Source organism: Otolemur garnettii, unplaced genomic scaffold (genome assembly GCF_000181295.1).
Source record: "Otolemur garnettii isolate 467f Iridium unplaced genomic scaffold, OtoGar3 scaffold00099, whole genome shotgun sequence".
In the NCBI taxonomy this organism is placed as follows: Eukaryota; Metazoa; Chordata; class Mammalia; order Primates; family Galagidae; genus Otolemur; species Otolemur garnettii.
The window spans coordinates 1,237,464-1,260,918 of NW_003852494.1; the positions used below are offsets into that span (position 1 = coordinate 1,237,464).

Genomic DNA, 23,455 nt, shown 5'->3' on the forward strand with positions numbered 1-23,455 from the left:
TGTTGTTTGGTGGGCCCAGGCTGGATTCGAACCTGCCACCTTGGGTGTACATGGCTGGCACCTTAGCCACTTGAGCCACAGGCGCCAAGCCCACACCTTAAAATCTTAACTGAAAAATATATTTTTCTTTGTAACCATTTTCCTGATTTTAAAATAACCTGAATTTCTTTTCTTTTCTTTTTTTTTTTTGAGACAGAGCCTTAAGCTATCCCCCTGGGTAGAGTGCTGTGGCTGCACAGCTCACAGCAACCTCCAACTCCTGGGCTCAAGCGAGTCTCCTGCCCCAGCCTCCCAAGTAGCTGGGACCACAGGTGCCCACCACAACGCCCGGCTATTTTTTGGTTGCAGCCGTCATTGTTGTTTGACGGGTCCGGGCTGGATTCGAACCCGCCACCTTAGGTGTATGTGGCTGGCGCCTTAGCCACTTGAGCCACAGGTGCGGAGCCAAATAACCTGAATTTCAAAGCCAAATATTTTAATTATGGGTTATGCTAAACTTTAAACAATTCTGTGCCATTTTTAAGTGCTACAACCTCTTAAAAATGTTTCTAACCTTTCTTAGATGAGGTCCGGGCTTACTTTTAGGCAAGAATAAATATTATGCCACTGGTATTTATTGTATGGTTAGTCATCAAGAAACCCAGTAAGTAATAATCCATCAACACACTGTGACAGATATAATCCTTACCCATTGATTCCTCACTAGAACTCTTGAGACAAAAATTCAGTGGAGTAACAGCAAGAGTAACTTCCTCTTGATTGGATGTAAAAAGAACAACTGCCTCAGCAAGCAACCTATAAAATGTAAAGAGCAGTATTAACATTATTTGAAAAATAAGAAAAATTTAACATTATTAACTCCAATTCAAATCATTAATCTGGAAATAAGTTGGTTGGCCTGGATTTAGGAAAATTTACTCAAAAGGCCTATCTTCTTTCTTATTTATAAACTGTTATTTTTTTATATATTTCTAAATTATAACTCTATTTGAAGGCCAAGAGAATAGCAAAATAGGTCCTTAGTAAAACATGTGAAAGCTACAGTATAAACAAAATATTAGAATAAAATATCTTTAATTCCATGTTCTTGTGTGCCCAATATATTTTTAAAAATTGACCTGAGATCATTCTCTAAAGTAGATAGTAGGAGTGCAGCCATTTGGAATTCTTCTACACCTTAAGCTCCCAGCCAGTGAATAAAGCCCTTCCTCTTTGTTTGGGTGCTCTTTCTCTCTGTTGGGCCTCGTTTTCCTGCAACATTTTTGGTTCCCTGAATGGGAAGCAAGATCAGCAAGGAGAACAGGCTCAAGATGCACCTAGTAGTTGCCACCAATCCTCTGGACACCCATATGGGGGGCCCTGATCAGCCTGGGCAAAGTGAACCACTGAGCGTGCCAGGGAGGCAGCTTGGTCTCCCTGTGTGGACACCTTGACTGGGTGAAGAAAGGACCCCCTTGGCAGGTCTTCAAGAGTCAAACACCAGGAGGAACTGGCATGCAGGAACTGGTACCTGCATAGGGAGAAGTCTAAGGCAAGGACATGATGAAGGCACTGGTTATTTTACCAAGGCTTTGGCTAGAGTAGCATTTCCAGAGGTGTCCAGACTGCATTAAGGAATTAAGTCCTTTGAAAAAACTAGCCAGATACCCAAGAATAACGTTTCCTGATCTGTGATACCTCAGGAAAAACTGGAACCTGAATGAGAGTTTCCCAGTAAATGGTGTGACTGTCACATGGTCTCATAAGTGTTCCTACACCTAACTGATGTTCAGGAATATTCACTTCAATTGTCCAGAACTTTGGATCAGTTCTCTAGGAGCTCTTAAAACTATGAAATATATTAAGAACTGTGCTAAGTCTATAAATAGGAATACTAATGTTCTCATTGTGTAAACCTTAGCCTCAAAGTCCAGAACCTGTAAATGTTTATAAGTAATTGCTAAATGTTTTCATTATCTTACACTGAACACAACCTTGACTTCATCCCTGTCAGTGTAATAAAGACAGAAAGCCACAAACATATATAAGGTGGCTGGGGGTCATGCAGAAGCTGGATGAAAGCCCTGAGAATTTCTGTGAAAGAGTGTGTGAAACATACAGACTGACCAAAGCATTGTATGATGTTATTAAGGGGGGAGAGAATAGGCCAATTGAATAGAAATCCAGCCAACCAAAGCCTTCAAGAGACTAAAGGAAAAACTGGGTAGTCCCGGTGCCAGGCTTCTCTGACCTGGCCAAGCCAAAAGGTATCAGAAAGAAATAGAGCAGCTGAGGGAATGCTCACCCAGACTGTAGCATCCTGGGCAAGATCAGTTGCTTATCTCTCTAAGTATCTTGACAGGGTCTCGAAAGGATAGCCCCTGTGCCTAAGAATACTTGCAGCCATTGCCATGCTGGTATAAGAGGCTGATAAATTGACTTTGGGACAAAATTTAAGTGTCTGGGTACCATACACAGTGGTTACTCTTATGAACACCAAGGGGTATCATTGGTTGACCAAAGCATGCCTCACCAAATATCAAAGCTTACTGTGTAAAAATCTGAGGTTGGTTATAGAGGTTGTATGCATGAAGCCATGAACTTAGGATAGAAGGAGAAGAAATTAAGAGGCTTCTGGGGAGATACTTTTACATTCCCCTGTTTGCCACCTTTGCCAAGAAAGTCAGCCAATATTGTGTGGCATGCAACCAACACACTACTGGACAGAGACTATCCCTGCTACCTAAAATTCAGTCCTACAGGGAAGCCCCTTTTAAAGATGTGCAAATGGACTATACTGAGTTGTCCAGATATACAAGAAATGGTGCTCACTAGTTATGGTTTGCACTTACTTGGAATAGGTGGAAGCCTTCCACACCAGGAAGAAGATTCTTGAAGTAGTAGAAGTGTTGCCCAGAGAGATCATCCCATGGTTTAGATTGCCACTCTGGTTTAAATTTGACAATGGACTAGCCTTCACAACAGAATTAATCCAAATGATAGCTAAAGCTTTGAATGTCACCTGGAAACTATATGTATCATATAGGCCTCAAAGCTTGGGCAGGGTAAAGTACATGAACAGGGCCATAAGAACAAGAATCAGCAAACTCTTCCAGGAAGCAAAGCTTAATTGGCTATAGGCCTTGCCACTAGTGTTGTTCAAAGAGGCCTCTATCAATCTTCTGCAATTTAGCAGGGACTCCTAAAAGAACTGGGAGAGACTGAAGTGAACAGACAAAAGCTCTAGGAGGAATAGCAAGGAGGATCTCCACTTGGATAATTAACCGTGTTCTATTTAGTCTTTTGTGTCTGTACATCCTTTCTCTGTGGAATCAAGGAAATCAAGTCTAGGTCAAAGATCAGAACCTAGTCCCCCTCAAACCAAGATAGAAAGAAAGGACTTTACACCATCATCCTGACCACACTCACGGCAGTGAAGGTGAAAGGAATCCTCACCTGGATTCATCACGGCTGGCTAAAGAGAGCTTCACTGCCCCGTGGGAAGCAAAGGTAATGTTTAAGATGGTAAACATGCCCTGCTCCAGCCCCATACTGGGAGGGGGCTGGTCAACACATGGCTAAAGCCTGAGGAAACTCCTCAAGGTACTTGCCTTAATTGGATTTTGGGGAAAGAAGAGGAGGGATGTGACACAGAGAAAAGTAAAAACTCCTATGTGTATTAGCCCACCACAATGGTACAATTAGGCCTGGGTAGAGAACCGGAGAGGAGTCACAGTCCCTGAAATCTGTGTGCTGATCCAGACCAGGATAATAGAAAAGCCCAGCCAGGTGACTATTGCCTGTAGTGCTATGTGACAGTGCTGCAACAGAAGGAACTGGGAAAGAAACTATAGGACAGATCAGAAACACTTCTGTGCCTTAGATTTTATAGAAAAGTGATGTAAAGTTGAATGTGAAAGGTGATTAATATCGGCACCTGCAAAAGCAAGCTGATATTGAGACCCCAAATTAAAATATATATGGAGTCTCAAAAGGGGGAATGAGAGAGGATATCCGAGAAGGGTGAGGTCCAGGAGAACAGGTCTTCTTAAAGTGACCACAAGGATACAGCTGCAGGGTCCTCGTCATACCGACTTAGCTCTTGGAAATTTGTAAACTTAACTTTCTGGAACTTGGAAATTTCCACTTCTGTGAAATCCTGTAGTCCTGTGATGGAACAGCACCTCCCACTTGATTCAAATGGACCAATGAGAATGGTAACTGAGGGTTGGAAGTTTCTGACTGGAGATAAAAAGGGAATGACTAGGGAGCGTGGCTATTTGGAATTCTTCTATGCTGTAAGCTCCTGGCTGATGAATAAAGCCCTTCCTCTTATAAATAAATAATAAAAGTAGATAGTAGAAAATGAGGCTGTTGAAATACAACTCAAGTTAATTATGTTAGAGACCCACCTGAGTCTGCTCCCTGTATTCTTTCCCTCTGTTACTTTCCTCAAGTATTATCTATTACTTTCAAGGTTTTCTCAACATCCCAAATGTCCTTTTTTTTTTTTGTAGTTTTGGCCAGGGCTGGGTTTGAACCTGCCACCTCTGGCATATGGGGCCAGCACCCTACTCCTTTGAGCCACAGGCACTGCCCCCAAATGTCCTTTTATCCTGGGCTTCCTTTCTTTTTTTTTTTAAAAAAAAGCTTTATTGAGATATAATTCACATATGACATAATTCACAGATTTAAGGTTGCTTGATTAGCATTTCCCTAATGACTTGATGATGTTGGGCACCTTTTTAAGTGCTTACTTCCATTTGGACATCTTCTTTGAAGAAATGTCTATAAAATCCTTTCCTTTATTTATTTATTTTTCTTTTGCAGTTTTTGGCCGGGGCTGGGTTTGAACCCACCACCTCCAGTATATGGGGCCAGTGCCCTACTCCTATGAGCCACAGGCACTGCCCCTTTCCTTAATTTTTTTACTTAGGCTGTCTTTTTATTATTGCATTCCAAGTTCTACATTATTTTTGAAACTGAGGTGTTGCTAGATAAAACTGACATCCTTTGAATTTATGAAATCTTAGTGTCAAACTAATGATAGACATTAGTTCAGCAGTGTTTCTTGATGTCAAAATGTCAGAAACACCTACCAAATTCATTTGGGAACTTTTCTAGTTAAGGGGAAAATGTTATACAAGACACTAAATAACTTGATACAAAAAAATGACAACATGAACATGCAATTCAAAAGGGAAGAAAAATACAAATTTGATAATAAATACATGAAAATCTTCAAACTCACTAGTAACAAAACACAACAATAAAGAACATCTCTTGGTTCAGTGCAGTAGCTCAGTGGTTAGGGCGCTGGCCACATACACTGGGGCTGGTGGGTTCAAACCTGGCCTGGGCCTGCTAAACAACAGTGACAACTACAACAAAAAAATAGCTAGGCATTATGGCGGGTGCCTGTAGTCCCAGCTACTTGGGAGGCTGAGGCAAGAGAATCGCCTAAACCCAGGAATTGGAGGTTGCTGTGAGCTGTGTGACACCACGGCACTCTACTGGGTTTGACAAAGTGAGAGTCTGTCTTAAAAAAAAAAAAAAAATCTCATAATACTACCAGGTTAGCAAATCTATCAGGTTGGCAAAATTATTTCAAAATTGATTATATTCTCTACTTAAAAGGATTCTTCTACACTTTCAGTGGGAATGTAAACTGGCACAAACTTTTCAGATGGCAATTTAGTAGCCAGTATCTGTACAAATTTAAAATTTTTATAAGTCTTTGACCCATCCAATAATTCCTTTTTTTGTTCCTTTTTAATTTTTATTTACCTATTTATTTTTTGAGACAGGTAGTCTCATTCTGTCACCCTGGATAAAATGCCATGGCATCACTGTAGCTCACAACAACCTCAAATTCCTGGGCTCAAGCAATCCTCTTGCCTCAGCCTCCTGAGTAGCTGGGACTACAGGCACCAGCCACAATACCCAGCTAGGTATTTTTTTCTATTTTTAGTAAAAGACTAGGTCTCTCTTAAACTGGTCTTGAACTCCTGAAGTCAAGCAATCCACCCACCTCAGCCTCCCAGAGTGCTAACATTACAGGCATGGGCCACCATGCGCAGTGCCAGTAGTTCCTTCTCTAAAACTATCTGTATTAGGCAGCGTGAAAGATGGCCCCAGTGATCCCCACTTCCTGGTATTCAAGTCTATATTTGATCCCCTTCCCCTGAATGTGGGCTAGACTGACAGATTCACTTGTAACAGAGAAAATGGCAGGGGTGGTAAGATGGAAGTTCTGAGATTATCCACAGAAATAATGTAACACTTAGGGATAAAATCAGTTCACATTAAAAAAAATGTTGAAAGCTGTGTGTTCTAAGACTCAAATAGGCATCATATAAATGCAAATTATAATGAGATAACGTATTTATCTTTTTTGAGAGAACTTGATGTAGAAAGCCACTGATGCAGCCAGGTGTGGTGGCTCATGTCTATAATACTAGCACTTGGGAGGCTAAGGCAGGTAGATTGCCTGAGCTCACGAGTTCAAGACCAGCCTGAACCAGAGCGAAACCTCATCTCTAAAAATAGCCAGGCATTGTGGTGGGCGCCTATAGTCCCAGCTACTTGGGAGGCTGAGGCAAGAGAATCACTTGAGCCCAAGAATTTGAGGTTGCTGTGAGCTGTAACACCACAGCACTCTACCAAGGGTAACATAGTGAGACTCTGTCTCCAAAAAAAAAAAAAAAAAGAAAAGCTCCTGATGGGATATTTTTAGAAATTCCTTGGCCACTAAATTATCACTGCTACCATCAGGCAATTCTTATCTACTATTATCTTTTTCAAAGTTTCCTCTTTTTAAAAACAAATTCCAGGACATTATGAAGATATAAACTTTTTGGTTACATAAATTGCTTTTGTACAGTTTAAGTCAAAGTTATAATTGTGCTCATCACCCAAACAGTGTATATTGTACCCATTGGGTGTGAATTTATCCACTCCCTCTGCCCCCTCCTACCTGCTTGATTTCTGATGAATGTTATTTCCATATGTGCACATTAAGCATTGATTGATTAGTTCCAATTTAATACTGAGCACTTGTAGTATTTGTTTTTCCATTCTTGTGATCCTTTACTTAGAAGAATGAATCTAAAGTTTCATCCAGGTTACTACAAAAGGTATTAGTTCATCACTTTTTTATGGCTGAGTAGTACTCTATGGCATACATATACCACATTTTATTAATCCACTCATGTTTATTGATGGGCACTTGGGTTGTTTCCACAACTTTGCAATTGTGAATTGTGCTGCTATAAACATTTGAGTGCAGGTGTCTTTTTTATAAAATGTCTTTTTTTCCTTTGGGTAAACACCCAATGGAGGGATTACTGGATCAAATGGTAGTCTACTTTTAGTTCTTTGAAATATCTCCATAGTACTTTCCATAGAGGTTGTACAAGTTTGCAGTCCCATCAACAGTGTAGAGGTTTTCCTAACTCTCTGCATCCATGCCAACATTTGTTGTTTTGAGACATTCTGATAAAAGGCAAAGTTTTCTCTTGACTCTACAAGATTATTTCTCCAAGTCAAGCTTTAGCTTTAAATAATATATATGATAGAAAAAAATGGCATTAATTCTTTACTTGGGGACCATACTGTTAATATATTCATAAAAAGAAACAAAAGAGAACTCATTACCTTGGTTGAATCATTAGTGTATTAGAACACATATTCTTTTCAAAAATAACTTGCAAAGGCTGGCTTTCTTGAAAACATATATTATGAGTTCTTTTAATACCTTAAAAAGAATAAAGCAACCTATTAATAATTTTTAAGTGCAAAATGAACAGATTTTAAAGTCTGTAAGTTCTACAGCCTAAGTAAAATAATAAACTAACATTTCCTATCTGGCAGGAGCATAGTAGACCTTAGAGAAACATCATTAATGAAATGTGTTTATCGCCCCCTAGTGGACACCAAGCAACACGTCACATCCTCTGACGAGGCAGTAACAAGAGTTCCAAAATCCCTTTCAAATACAGGTAGTTTCTTCCTCCTCCCTTTTTCTTCTCTTTTTTCCTTTTCTCTCTCTTTTTTTTTTCCAGACAGTGTCACGCTGTCACCCTAGTAGAGTGCTGTAGCGTCACAGCTCACAGCAACCTCAAACTCTTGGGCTTAAGCTATTCTCTTGCCTTAGTCTCCCAAGTAGCTGGGACCACAAGTGCCTGCCAGAATGCCAGGCTATTTTTTGGTTGTAGTTGTCGTTGTCTGGCAGGCCTGGGCTGGATTGGAACCCGCCAGCTCTGGTGTATGTGGCTGGTGCCCTAGCTGCTTGAGCTACAGTTGCTGAGCCCCTCTTTCTTTTTTTTTTGTTTCTCATTCTTTCTTTCTTTTTTTCTGTTAAGAAATAGGGTCACACAAGCTGAAATACAGTGATGCAATCATAGCTCACTGCAACCTCAAACACCCAGGCTCAAGCAATCCTGCCTCAACCTTCCCAGTAGCTAGGACTACAGGTTTGCACACTAGGACTACAAGTTTGCAGAACACTCAGCTAATTTTTTTTTTTTTTGAGACTCACTTTGTCACCCTCAGTAGGGTACTGTAGGATCATAGCTTACAGCAACCTCAAACTCTTGAGCTCAAGTGATCCCCTTGCCTCAGCCTCCCGAGTAACTGGGACTACATGTGCTCACCATAATGCCTGGCTCTTTTTTTTAAGAGACAGAATTGCTCTTGCTCAGGCTGATCTTGAACTCCTGAGCTCAGGCAATCCACCCGTCTTGGCCTCCCACAGTACTAGAATTACAGGCATAAGCCACTGTGCCTGGCTTCAGCTAATCTTTTATTTTTTATTTTTTTTGAGACAGAGCCTCAAGCTATCCCCCTGGGTAGAGTGCTGTGGCATCACAGCTCACAGCAACCTCCAACTCCTGGGCTCAAGCAAGTCTCCTGCCTCAGCCTCCCAAGTAGCTGGGACCACAGGCACCCACCACAACGCTCAGCTATTTTTTGGTTGCAGCCATCATTGTTGTTTGGCAGGCCCGGGCTGGGGATTCGAACCCACCACCTTAGGTGTATGTGGCTGGCGCCTTAGCCGCTTGAGCCACAGGCGCCGAGCCTATTTTCATTTTTAAAGGAAGAGAAAGTATAGCAATAAGAGGAATGGCCTTTTGTGCCAGGAACTGAGCATAGATTTTACATATATATAGTATTCTCTCTGATCCTCCCATTATCCCTATGGGGTAAAGACTTAACCTCAGAAGAAGAAACTATAGCTCAGTGAGATTATGTGACCTTTCAAAGCTATAATGTTTTAACAAGTACAACTAGAATTTTAATCTACCTTTGCATAAAGAACACATGCAATAAAATCCAGGTGGGTTATATACTTTCTATAGCATAGTTGCAGTAAGAATCAAAAGGGCTCACTAGAAATAACATTCTCAACTTATGTGGGATTTTTTACTAAATTAATAACAGCAATATTTATTAATTTGATAAATATTTGGTTAGCACTTACTGTGTGCCAGACTGTATTAATTTGTACTGCATAACAAACCACTCCAATACTTTGTGGCTGTGTTAGCTTTTGCTGCATAACAAACCCCTCCAACAAATATTTGTCATTTTTCATGATTTAGCTGCATGGTTCTTCTGGCCTAGGCTAGGCATAGTTCAGGTGGCCTCACTTTCATTGCTGGGGTCTCATCCATGACAAGTGAGATGGCTGTGATGACTGAGATGGATAAGACCTCACACCACATGGTCTCTAATCCTCCAGGAGACTATACTGTTGCACATTCTCATGATGGTGGAAGGGTTCATAAGACAACAATGGAAGCTGACGTGTCTCTGGAGGGTTGGCTTAGAACTCATGCAATATTACTTCTAGTATACTCTATTGGCACCATATCCAAGTCTAAGCCCAGCCAAGTTTCAAAGTGGGGAAACATACTCCAACTATTGAAAGGAGGAGCGACAAATAATTTGTGACTTTTTTATTTTTGTAATTTACCACACAGGGACTATTTTAGGAGCTGGAACTAGCAAAGAACAAATCAGACAAAAATCTCTGTTCTCACAAAGATTAGATTCCAGCGAACAGAGACAGACAAGAAAAAAACTATGGCTCGGCGCCTGTGGCTCAAGCGGCTAAGGCTCCAGCCACATACACCTAAGGTAGCGGGTTCAAATCCCCAGCCCGGGCCCGCCAAACAACGATGGCTGCAACCAAAAAATGGCCAGGCATTGTGGCGGGTGCCTGTAGTCCCAGCTACTTGGGAGGCTGAGGCAGGAGACTCGCTTGAGCCCAGGAGTTGGAGGTTGCTGTGAGCGTTATGCTATGGCACTCTACCTAGGGGGATAGCTTGAGGCTCCGTCTCAAAAAAAAAAAAAGAAAAGAAAAAAACAAGTAAAACAAGGCAAAATAGGGCACACACCCTAAGGAGGAAGACACCAGGGCTTCTGAATCATGGAGGAACATATAGGCCATTCTGACATCTATGGCTTTTATCCTGGGTAAAATCAGGAGCCATCTGAGATTTCTGAGCACTGGAATGACATAATCTGATCTATTTTTAGAGATTCTGGATTCACAAAAGGTCATGGGGAAAAATTTTTTAAGAAAATAAAGGTGGCTTGGCACCCATAGCACAGTGGTTATGGCGCCAGCCACATACACTGAGGCTGGTGGGTTCAAACCTTTATTTTGCTCTCTATAAAATGGGTATAATCTTGCCTACCTTTATGTTATAGAATTGCCATAGGGATAAAGTAAGATCATATGTGGTAATTTATCCTAGACCTTGCAGCCTCTAGTGCACTCTAGCTGGGGCAACACAATGAGACCTTTTCTCAAAAAAAATTGGTTTGTCTGCAGGTACAGCTTATGCCATTGATAAGTCAAAAGGACCAAACATCTTACAAGACTTCTACAGCTACTGGTAAGACAATACTTGCAACTGCCCTCCGCATAATTACACAAATTCTAAGGAATAATGCAATGCAAAGTCTTAATATACAGTTTAAATATTCTAAACATGAAAAATACTGTGAAAAAACATATTTTAAGCCACTTTTAATTATACCTACCATATCTGCAGAAGAACTGAATAACTACTTTGCACTTTTCAGATCTGGTGAATATTTTGCATTTCTCTACATTTCTTTCAAGGGAATTTGGACACCTAAAGATGGGCAGAATTGACTGTAACACAAATACATTATACATATTAAACACATACTTAATATAGTCTTTTTAAATTAGCTTAAATACTAGTTTTTTTTTTTAAACTAAGAAAAGTGGCCCGGCGCCTGTGGCTCAAGTGGCTAAGGCGCCAGCCACGTACACCTAAGGTGGCAAGTTCGAATCCAGCCCTGACCCGCCAAACAACAATAATGGCTGCAACCAAAAAACAGCCGGGTGTTGTGGCGGGCGCCTGTGGTCCCAGCTACTTGGGAGGTAGAGGCAGGAAACTCACTTGAGCCCAGGAGTTGGAGGTTGCTGTGAGCAGTGAAGCTATAGCACTCTACCCAGGGGGACAGCTTGAGGCTCTGTTTCAAAAAAAAAAAACTAAGAAAAGTGTAAATATTCATAAATGAATGGACTTGTCTTGCATGCCATTTAAACTATGGGGTATCCCAAAAGTCACTCCTGAAGTTCCCATAGATATATGGAAAATGGGAAATTGTAATGTTAAATGTACTTTTATTTCCACAACATTCATTACAAAATTTTACAAAGAGGTGGCCAACACACAGAGAATATTTTGTAAATATTTGTATAATTTTGTAATGAATATTTTGAAACTAAATGTACATTTAGCTGCAATTTCCCATTTTCCCTATGGATGGTGACTTTGGGGACATCCTATATTAAGTAGAGAATACATGCTATGTTCTGTTTAAAAAATTTTCTACTGAATAAGAGAAAACTGGGCAGCTCCTGTGGCTCAAAGGAGTAGGGCGCCAGCCCCATATGCCAGAGGTGGTGGGTTCAAAACCCAGCCCTGGCCAAAAACTGCAAAAAAAAAAAAAAGAGAGAGAAAACCAGGGTCACTTATATTTACCTTCATTCCCAATTTGCAATTTAAATTAAATGTTGTGTCTTTATCATTGATTTTCACTGAAGCTGACCATTGATAATGTTGAAAAAACACAGGAGAGAACAGAATACATCCATATGCTGATCGAGAAGAATTCACAGATCTTAGAGCAAGCTGGAAAAATAAGATAAAGGCTATTATCAGAAAATGACTTTTTTTAAACCATAATTTAATTTTAAATAAGTCTATGGAATGTTAACCACGGCACTATTCAGTATGTGTTAAAATTGCACATGTATATACATGTGTATATATTGGCACCAGCCACATACACTGAAGCTGGTGGGTTTGAACCTGGCCCGGGCCAGCTAAACAACAACAACTGCAACAAAAAATAGCTGGGCATTGTGGCGGGCGTCTGTAGTCCCAGCTACTTGGGAGGCTGAGGCAAGAGAATCACTTAAACCCACAAGTTTGAGAGGCAACATAGTGAGACTCTGTCTCAAAAAAAAAAAAATCTTATATCTTGCACATTGAAAATTTACAATAGAAAATGCCTGGCTCGGCGCCTGTGGCTCAAGGGGCTAAGGTGCCAGCCACATACACCCAAGGTGGTGGGTTTCAATCCAGCCCAGGCCCGCCAAAACAACAATGACAGCTGCAACCAAAAAAAAAAGCCGGGCGTTGTGGCGGGCGCCTGTCGTCCCAGCTACTTGGGAGGTTGAGGCAGGAGACTTGCTTGAGCCCAGGAGTTGGAAGTTGCTGTGAGCTCACAGCACTCTACCCAGGGGGATAGCTTGAGGCTCTATCTCAAAAAAAAAAAAAAAAGAAGAAGAAAATGCCTATAAGTGCCTTAACTTTAAAGTGTGAGGTGGCAATACAAAAGGGAGCTACAGCATACTGGCAGTCTTACACCTTGTGTAAGGGGGGGAATTACTTTCAGCCATTACTTCCATTTGGAAATGCAAGCCCAAAGTGGGCAAGTCTTCTGAATGAATTTTCACAAGAAGCAGGAAAAATTGGACTGTCTCAATTTTTTTTTTTGGAGACAGAGTCTTACTATGTCACCGTCAGTAGAGTGCCATGCCATAATAGCTCACAGCCAACCTCAAACTTTGGGGCTCAAGTGATTCTCAGCCTCTGGAGTAGCTGGGACTACAGGTGCTTGCCACAATGACTGGCTATTTTCAGAGACAAGATCTCGTGATGGCTCAGGCTGGTTTCAAACCTGTAAGCTTAGATAATCCACCTGCCTTGGCCTCCCAGAGAGCTAACATTACAGGCATAAGCCACTGCACCTGGCCTGGTCTGGCCTGTCTCAATTTTTAATGTCAGAAGTTATTTCAAATTTTTTTAGGATATGAAAGTATAAGTTTATTCTATAGGAGAGGGGAGAGAGATGGAGAGATAAGAAAGGGAAAGAAGACAGCAGAGAACAGGAAGTAAGAGAGGGAAGGATGGGGTGTTATTTCAATTTATTTTCATTTTTTTAAAATTTCAGATTAATATAAGGGTACAAATGATTAGGTTACAATGTTTGCAGTTGTTATGTAAGGTCCCTGTTGTAGTTGTGTCTCTCACCCAGGTATATGCGTGCCATATACCCTTACATTGTGCCCACACCAATTCCCTTCTTCCTCCCCCTTCCTCCTCTCCCATCTTCCATTATTTCAAATTTTTAAAAAACAGTGGAACTATGTAACTTCTGGTTTAAATCAATTGTTTGTCTGCATGATTTTCAAGTTTTCTATGCTCAAAATATATTCAAATACTGAAATATTGAACACTGTATAAAAACAGTGTAACTTCTGGTTTAAATCAGTTGTTTGCATGATTTTCAGGTTTACTATGTTCAAAATCTATTCAAATATATAAAATTAAAAACAATGAAAAGGATGAGTACAGTTTCTGGATTTCCTGGTTAACATCCAATCTGGACTGGAATCTTTAAACATTTTCTCTTGCCTTAATAGTTTACTTTCTGGCTAAGCACCTATGGCTGAAGCGGCTAAGGTGCCAGCCACATACACCTGAGCTGGCGGGTTTGAATCCAGCCCAGGCTACCAAACAACAATGACGGCTGCAACCAAAAAATAGCCAGGCATTGTGGTGGGTGCCTATAGTCCCAGCTACTTGGGAGGTGGAGGCAGGAAAATCGCTGGAGCCCAGGAGCTGGAGGTTGCTGTAAGTTGTGATGCCACGGCACACTCTACCCAGGGCGACAGTTTGAGGCTCTGTCTCAAAAAAAAAAAAAAAACAGTTTACTTTCTTACTTTACTTCTATTAATTTACTTTCTTACTTACACCTTTTTCAGATGGGTCTAGCCATAGCTCGTCACTAACTCGTGATAAAGCTTGGATTGCTTTCCCAAATACTATGGAGAAAAAGAAAAGTGCTTTCTTACATTCTCTTCCTCCAACAATAAAAACAAACAAAAAAAACAAATCATAGAACTACTACAGCATTCAGAGGACTCAAGATAAAGTCATTTTAAAAACTCAGTTTTATAAACTAATACTACACAGCTTTAATACAGTATAATACCCTTGGCAAAATGACAGATACATAGCCAGAACTCCATAAAATTTGCAGTGTGTGAAATAAAATTCAACAAAATTCTTTCTCTTATATGTTTGTAGTGTTGCATAAAGCTATAATGGCAGGCTAATTTCCATACTAACATATTTTAAAACTTGAATGAAATAACTGTATTTGCTCTCCTCCCCCAAGAGTGTGAAAACAGTGCATGGAGTACATGATAGAAGTGTTTTAATTAATAGCTTCACAGATAGCAAAGTCAAAATAAATCTTGAGAAAGAAATTACAAATATTTAAATGTATCTCTGGTGTTGGAGGGCAGCATGGCAGATGCCAGACTTTCCTATCAAACATATTTAAGTATCCTGTCAGAAAGAGATGCTAGGGCTGGATGAAATATTGGTCTGATCTAGCATGATACTGTTAATGTTCTTATGAGTTATGAATAAGTAAGAGCCATAACAGATATGGGATACTATGCTACAGTAAAAATGGATGGCCACTTCAATTCATGGAAAAGTATAAAAAAGGAAAAATAATTCCAGTCATAAAATCAGATTACAATACTTAAGAATCACAATGCAGGCTCAGCGCCTATAGCTCAACCTGCTAAGGCGCCAGCCACGTACACCTAAGGTGGCGGGTTCGAATCCCCAGCCCGGACCCGCCAAACAACAATGACGGCTGCAACCATAAAATAGCCGGGCGTTGTGGCGGGCGCCTGTGGTCCCAGCTACTTGGGAGGCCGAGGCAAGAGACTCGCTTGAGCCCAGGAGTTGGAGGTTGCTGTGAGCTGTAATGCCACGGCATTCTACCCAGGGGGACAGCTTGAGGCTCTGTCTCAAAAAAAAAAAAAAGAATCACAATGCATACACTGGGAAAGGTAGGCTGGTAGTGATGGGTCATGCTTGTAATCCTAGCACTTTGGGAAGCTGAGGCAAGAGTATTTCTTGAGGTCAGGGGTTTGAAAACAGCATGAGCAAGAGCAAGACGGAGGCTCAGCCCCTGTAGTTAAGCAGCTAGGGCACCAGCCACATGGATTGGAGCTGGCGGTCTGAACCCAGCCTGGGCCTACCAAACTACAATGACAATTACAACAACAAAATAGCCAGGTGTTCTCGCAGGCGCCTGTAGTCCCAGCTGCTTGGGAGGCTGAGGCAAGAGAATCAGCTTAAGGCCAAGAATTTGAGGTTGCTGTGAGCTGTGATGCCATAGCACTCTACCAAGACCAATATAGTTAAGACTCTGTCTCAAAAAAAAAAAAAAAAAAAAGAAAGAAAGGAAAAAAAGCAAGACCCAGTCTCTACTAAAAATAGAAAAATTAGCTGGGTGTCTTGGTGGGCACCTGTAGTCTCAGCTTCTTGGGAGGCTGAGGCAAGAGGATCACTTGATCTCAAGAGTTTGAGGTTGCTTTGAGCTAGACTGACGCCAAGGTACTCAAGCCTGGCACAGAAGAGTGAGACTACCCCCAGCCAAAAAAAAGTAAAGGCATTTGTCCCTTTTCACCACTTGACCTTCACCACTTTTTCCTGGAGCTGCCTAATGCAGCCCTTTTATTCATCCAATGAATATTTACTGAGCACCTACTTATGTTTCAAGTACAACCCACTGGGCTACAGCAATGAATAAGACAGGTACAATTCCTGCCTTCATAGTGCTTATGGTCTAAGAGAGAAAATAAAATTAAACAGTTACTTATTAACAACTAAGGTACACTTTGCAAAAGAGAAGTTCCTAGTCCTCTGAAAACACACAGATGTAGGAAACTTAGGCTTCCCTTTCCTGCATATTAATACTGTCCCATAGCCAGTGGCTCACACCTGTAATCCCAGCACTGTGGGAGGCTGAGGCAGGAGAATGGCTTGAATTCAGGAGTTTGAGACTTGTCTGAGTGAGAGTGAGACCCTGATTCACTAAAAAAAAATGAAAACCCAGCCAGCACCCCACTGCGAGTGCCTATAACTCCAGCAGCTTCCAGAGGCTGAGGCAGCTGATGCCCAGAGCCTGAGTCTGAGGTTGCAGTGAGCTATGACACCATTGCACTCTGCTCAGGGCATAGGGTGGGACTCTCGTCTCAACAACAATAACAAGAAAAGTCTGTCCCATAGCTGTCCTCAACACACCAGAAGCCAGCCACAAGATACCTCTCCATGACCATTTTCAGGTTACCACCTTTAGGAAACCATTGCTTTTTAACTACAGTAGTACCTGTATAAGTTGACCCCTTAAGGGACTATAACAAACTGGTCAACACACAGAGGAGGCCTACTGTACTGATACGTACATATGGTGCATATTTGGTCTATGAAAATTAGATCAATTTAAGAAGGTTATTAATGTGGGAAGGTGGTCAACTATGGAGGTTCTACAGTACTTTTCTGGAGTAACTTCCATTTCTAAAGTGCCATTTACAATAATAATAATAATAGCTCCTGTTCGTTCCCATCTATTCTAGAGCTCTTTATACACGTTTCCATCTCATGGCTACAACAAACTCATAACGAAGGTACAGTTATTCCATCTTACAGATGAAGAAACAGCCCCAAAGCGACTTGACTGAGGTCGAGCATTCAAACAAAAACTGTAGAATTGGGAAGAAAACCCAGCCTTGTTTTTCTCTTGGCACAAAAATACTTTTGCTGCCTAAGGATTAATTAAATATACACCAACTTCTCCCTAAACAGCCCTCACCATCCCGAGCTTGAGGCCCCATGTTACAATTCCATCTCAGATACCGCCCATATTAAATATTATGCATAAAAAAAAGGAGATGGGCCTTCATCCTCCCCTCAGAAACTAACAGGACTCGCAAGGGTGTGGCCAGGCCTCTTGTCCTCACTCTTCGTCTGTAAAGGCAAACTGGAAAAGTGGAGATGCTCATGAACTTTTGGATTTTCCTTCTCTACCCAAGAAAGCAAGAAAGGCCTTTCCACCTTTGACTTGACTGCCGCTCATCCCGCATTTCAGCATGGCTACCAGCAGCGAAAAGCAAAGCCTGAAGGCACGCCTCAGCTCGAGGCCCCAAGTGCCCGGATGTTGCCCGCGCTTTTCCAAGCTTCGCGATCTCATCTCTCCACCCTACCACTCTGCCCCCACCAATTCCCAAAGCGCAAGTTCGCTTTACGGCTGGGAAGGGCCTGTGCGGGCCGCCGTATGGCAGTTTTCTGTCGACTTTGCTTTTCATTGGTTATGGGTGAGGTGGGCGGGACGCCGAGAAGCCTGAGGAAGAGGGCGGCGGCGGTTGTGGTAACTGAGCGGATCCCGGTGACAGGATGGTGAGGACGGTAGTTGTGGCGACTGAGGCCTGGCTTTCGGCCGGGAGCTGCGTCGATGGGAGCCACAGAGAGTCTAAGAGGGAGGGCTTGGGCGATCCCGGAGGCCTTGAAGACGCAGCCCAGGCGTTGGTCGGAGAAGGCCCACGACAGGGATAGGGAAGGAAGGGAGCGGCCACCTCTGGGTGCGGTCGGCCCTTGCCTCATACTGGGCCCCAGGCACCAGCGGACGTACGAGGGATAGGGGATGATCCAGTCACGAGGTCTGCTTGCCTGATCCGGGAAAAGCTTTTGGTTCTTTGAATAGAACGTCCCCGAGAGAGGGGCGACGATTCTTCTCAGTTTCCAGATGTTTCCCTCCTCCTTTCCCGCAAAAATTACCTCCCACTGGTTGGGGTGTACAGGTTACCATCCCCTTGTGTCGAAAACTGGCCTCTCGTGTGCAAAACGGGAAGGAGCGAGCAGAATTCCCTGTCCTTTTAGGTTTGCTATGTAGAGAAAGGGAATAGAAACAACCCCCCCCCCACCCAAAAAAGGAAAAAACGTGCGTGTGCTTTTGTAATCTGAAGTGTGCTCCCCAGAGGGCAGGAGTTGGCGCTTAAGATTAGTTGTTTCTTTGGGATGCTGCGACCCTTTAGATAGGATTCCTTAATAGTCTGTGAACTACTCGAAATTGTTTGGAAAATGTTGTGAATATGTACGTTTTTCTGGGGAAAGGGCCAGTGGCTCCAAAGAATATTTTAGGGGGCTTTACCTCTTTTGTTCATCAGTCTTCCTCAGTCTCCCCCATACAACTTCAAGCCATCACCCCTTCTCCCCGAACAGATTGATATTCCTAAAACCTTCTTAAATAAAAACTAGGGAGTTGCTAATGGAGAGGCCTCATACCTGTAATCATTTTCAAAGGCGTCCTTGACTCTGAAAAGTGAACTGTTTCAAGAGGAGCTGTGATTATCTTTGCGTTTGTGTCGATAGAGGTTATCTGAAAAGGGACTACTCTCTCTGATAGGCATCGGTTGCATTTTTGAGATTATTACTATTCCATGACAAACATAGCCTTTTCAAAAGTGGCTTATAGACGTGGCAGCCAAAGATTTATGCTGTTACGTTTCATTATTTTACTTTTTTGGGGGGGGTGGGGACAGAGTCTCACTTGGTCATCCTTGACAAGAGTGCCATGCCGTCTTAGTTCACAGCAGCAACCTCAAACTCTTGGGCTCAAGTGATCCCTTTTGCCTCAGCCTCCCAGGTAGCTGGGACTACAGGCACCTGCCCGAACAGCTGGCTATTTTTTTTTTTTAAGAGATGGTGTCTTGCTCTGGTTCAGGCTGATCTTGAACCTGTGAGCTCAGGCAATCTACCTGCCACCGCCTCCCAAGTGCTGGGATTACAGGCGCGAATGCTGTTATATTTTTAACGATTTAATCCCACTTCTGATTTTTAGCTTATAAACAGACTCTAAAATAATTTAATTTATTCTCCTAGGAGTCAGTAATTTTAAGACACCTACTCCTAGGAGAAAATGTAATCATTACTTGTCATGATTTCCATAGTCATGTTTCTGAAGTTTTGAGAGATGAACACTATTTTTTAGGGTATTTGTATTGGAACATCACTTTTCATATGAAATAGTAAAGACTGGGCAGAATTTGGCATTAGCTAATTCTTTTATGATTAAAAGCTTTTATTTGGCAAAAGAGACACCCACTACACAGTATCCAGAATATATGGGCAGCAAATTCAGGTGCATTTTTAACTGATGAATGTGTGTGTTTTTATTATCTTTGGTTGGCATGTTTATCACTTGATAATGTATTCATGCTATTGTGTTACATCCTCTATAAAAAATAATGACCTAGATGTAGCATAATTTTCTAACTACTAGAATTTTGAATGTAAAAGAATTAAAATCTACACTCTTGAGGAAAAGACTAATCCAGAAAATGGTAGCCTTTAAGCTATTACTAATGAATTTACAAGTTGTCTTCTAAAAATCTAAATTAATGGCTCGCCTGTGGCTCAAGTGGCTAAGGCGCCAGCCACATACACCTAAGGTGGCGGGTTTGAATCCAGCCTGAGCCGCCAAAACAACAACGGCTGAAACCAAAAAATAGTCAGGCGTTGTGCTACTTGGGAGGCTGAGGCAGGAGACTCGCTTGAGCCCAGGAGTTGGAGGTTGCTGTGAGCTGTGCAGCCACAGCACTCTACCCAGGGGGATAGCTTGAGGCTCTGTCTCAAAAAAAAAAATCTAAATTACTTAAAAGGAAAAAAAATCTAAATTAATTTATTTTATAAAACTTCATAAAAGTCTAAACAGCATGGAAAACAAAAAGGATGGAACTCATTGTGGAGACTAGATTAGGAAAAGTAGAAAAGACTGGCAAAACAAATTTATCAACATGTATTTGTGTCATGTTTAAAAATACAGCAAATGTTTCTTTTGGTATTGTTTTCAGCACAGCTGATTTTTAACATTTTCTTTCATAACACTCAGAAATCATTAACGGTTTGCATTTTCATTCATGTGGGTTTTTGTTCTTTTATTGGTTGTTTTCTTTTCGTTGCTTTCTTTTAACATTGGTCATGTTTCACCCTTTTTTTTTCATCCCCCTGTCTGCAATCAACTTCTTCATTCCACTAAGGCTGGGCACAGAGTAAGTTCCTTCTGTTAGCTCCTACTAACAGTGGTGGTTGGGTGGCTAATTACTGACTGGGTTTCTCCTCCTTTAAGTCTATCAAATAGGAAATAACCAAATTCCCATGCTTTGATTGGGTTGGTTCTTTATTTGGATTTAATAAGGCTCCCATTTACAGGATCTTTTGCTTTCTTAAAGGACTCTATAATCTATGTCTAACCTGATTTGTCAAAGTGTGGAATTTGGGCACTAAAATATGTGTTATTGACACTATTTTCCCTGTAACTTTGTCACCAGCTGGAAACCAGATGATTCTGTTCTCCTGAGGAGCCTTACCAATTTGAAATCATTTCTGTATGGTCATTCATACAATTATATCTTTAGACTGCTAATAGTCTTGAGTTCATTTTGGGATAATCCATGATACTCTACAGAATTTATGTCATCAGTCATTATAAAGTACTATGTCTTACTAATGTTCTTTCTGGGTACTTTCACATTGAACAAATAATTGATCGTCAGTCTTAAACATTTTCAATGTATTAATAGGTATATACACTTTTATGAGTTGGGGGGGTCCTTTTTTTTTAATATAGAAATCTATTTTTTACCTTTTTCTCAAATGCCAGCTTCCCACATTAACTATGTACTTGAATCTATATCTGAAGGAATCCCATCTAAAATGAAGATTGTCTATATCCAGGTACTTTTATATGATTACCAGTGACGATGGAAACTTCACAGTGGTTTTTAGTTTTAGGGATGTTTGTCCACTAAGATTTGCATTGAAACAAGTAATCTAAGTCACTGAACAAATACCAGCTGAAACTAGTCTTTATGAAGAAGAAACTTAACAATTTCTTTTAAAGTGTGCTAATTTTGTAATCTTGTGTTACTTCATTTACTCTATATCCTGATAACAGTTCCTTTTCTTTTCAGTCATTTTATTTTTGTTGTAAGATGAATCAAGCTTGTTTTAGTGATCATTTTAATTTTACTTATTTATTTTATTGACACAGAGTCTCACTTTGTCACCCTCATAGAGTGCTATGGGATCATAGCTCACAGCAACCTCAGACTCTTGGGCTCAAGTGATTCTCTTGCTTCAGCCTCCTGAATAGCTAGGACTGCAGGCATCTACCACAATACCCAGCTATTTTTAGAGATGGCATCCCACTCTAGCTCTGGCTGGTCTCCAACTTGTGAGCTTAGGTGATCCACCTGCCTTGGCCCCCCAGAGCAAAGTCTGTAGTGGCAAAACTATTTTGTTTTATCCTACTAGATATTTAATGTTTTCTTTGACAACGTTAAGGAATAGTCTTGCCTTTAAAAGCAGTTGAGGGGGCCTGGTGCAGTGGTTCATGTCTGTAATCCTAGCATTCTGGCAGGCCAAGGCAGGAGGATCTCTTGAGCTCAGGAGTTCCAAACTAGCCTAAGAACAAGATTCCATCTTTACTAAAATAGAAAAATTAGCCAGGCATCTTGGCAAGTGCCTGTAGTCCCAGCTACATGGGAGGCTAAGGCAGGAGCTGGCTTGAGCCCAGGTGTTTGAGGTTACTGTGAGCTGGGCTGACGCCAGGGCACTGTAGTCTGGGCAAGAGTGAGACTGTCTCAAAAAACAAAAAAAACCCAGGCAGTTAAAGGGCATCTACATTTATGGATAGGATGTCTGAAAACACATTGTATAGAATGGAGGTGCTTCTGCTAATCAAGATGAAGAAATTGATTCTATTGTCCTTTGAAAGACAAATACTTTTTTTTTTTTTTTTTGAGACAAAGTATCATTATGTCACCCTCGGTAGAGTTTCCTGGTGTCACAGCTCACAGCAACCTCAAACTCGGGCTAAAGTGATTCTTTTGCCTCAGCCTCCCAAATAGCTGGGATTACAGGCACCTGCCACAATGCCCAGCTGTTTTTTTGTTGTAGTTGTCTTTGTTTAGCTGGCCTGGGCTAGGTTCAAACCCACGAGCCTGGGTGTATGTGCCTGGCACCCTACCCACTGAGCTATGGGTGCTGCCCAACAAATACTATTTTTAAATAATCTAATAATATGTTAATGGACTAAAATAATGTTGGTCAAATCTTTTTTTTTTTTTTTTTTTTGAGACAGAGTTTCACTTTGTTGCCCTGGGTAGAGTGCTGTGGCATCATAGCTCACAGCAACCTCAAACTCCTGGGCTTTAGTGATTCTCTTGCCTCAGCCTCCCAAGTAGCTGGGTCTACAGGCACCCTGCACAACATTCAGTTGTTTTTTTGTTGCAGTTGTCATTGGTGTTTTAGCTGGCCTGGGCCAAGTTTAAACCCACCAGCCTTGGTATACATGGCTAGTGCCCTACCCACTGAGAAACGGGTGCCACCAAAATATTAAAATTAAGAATTTATAGGAATGGGGTTTTATATTCTTTTCTGTTTAAGAGCAAAATTTATTATTGTCATCTGAGGCTGTGTTGCAACTCTAAACCACCTCATGCTAAATTCATCACTTACCTAGCTTTCTTTTTTCTTTTAGTGGTCTAATTAATATACATGAAAGATTATGAATTTTTTTAATATGGGAACTATACTGAGGGTGCATAGGCAGTTTAATCCAGATAATAAAAATATGACAGGATTTCTAATAAAATGAAAGATAAAAAAGATTATAATCCAAAAGCATATGTTTACCAAGTGCAACTGTGAAATATAGGCTATTTTCATGCTCTGTAATTGATAGCTAATACTTTAAAATAAAATATTATAAATTTTGGCTACAATACTTCCAAATAGTTGTCAGTCTAGTAAACATAAATTATAGAATTAACTTTTTTTCTCCATCATTACATTTTTAACAATTCCCTTTAATAATGTTTCTAGAATAAATTTATAGGTTTTACATTACAACTGCAGAAATATTTAGGAATTGCCACACCAGTCTTTAAAAATGCTAAATTCCAGGCGGTGCCTGTGGCTCAAAGGAGTAGGGTGCCAGCCCCATGTACCAGAGGTGGCCGATTCAAACCCAGCCCTGGCCAAAAACTACAAAA

The 23,455-nt window shown here is 41.2% G+C and overlaps 2 protein-coding genes across 6 annotated transcripts in view; one reads left to right on the forward strand and one right to left on the reverse strand.

Moving 5' to 3' along the window:
* RAD9B (RAD9 checkpoint clamp component B) overlaps window positions 1–17,590 on the reverse strand; it is a 27,137-nt gene extending 9,547 nt beyond the window's left edge. The window contains exons 1-6 of one of the 3 annotated variants that reach the window (XM_012809026.1): window positions 17,457–17,493; window positions 14,289–14,359; window positions 12,009–12,158; window positions 11,032–11,146; window positions 7,636–7,735; window positions 689–795 (exon numbers count right to left, since the gene is read on the reverse strand). In XM_012809026.1, coding sequence (XP_012664480.1) covers window positions 689–795; window positions 7,636–7,735; window positions 11,032–11,146; window positions 12,009–12,158; window positions 14,289–14,359; window positions 17,457–17,493 — 580 coding nt within the window. Of the gene's footprint in view, window positions 1–688; window positions 796–7,635; window positions 7,736–11,031; window positions 11,147–12,008; window positions 12,159–14,288; window positions 14,360–17,456 lie in introns of all 3 variants that reach the window. The other 2 variants (XM_003795992.1, XM_023516838.1) reach the window with 2 other exon arrangements.
* Window positions 17,591–17,640: 50 nt separating this feature from the next.
* VPS29 (VPS29, retromer complex component) overlaps window positions 17,641–23,455 on the forward strand; it is a 20,590-nt gene continuing 14,775 nt past the window's right edge. For 2 of the 3 annotated variants that reach the window (XM_023516839.1, XM_003795995.3), the window contains exons 1-2: window positions 17,641–17,798; window positions 20,438–20,449. In XM_023516839.1, the coding sequence (XP_023372607.1) occupies window positions 17,796–17,798; window positions 20,438–20,449 (15 nt within the window). In that variant the 5' untranslated portion in view covers window positions 17,641–17,795. The remainder of the gene's footprint in view (window positions 17,799–20,437; window positions 20,450–23,455) is intronic. The other variant, XM_003795994.2, reaches the window with a different exon arrangement.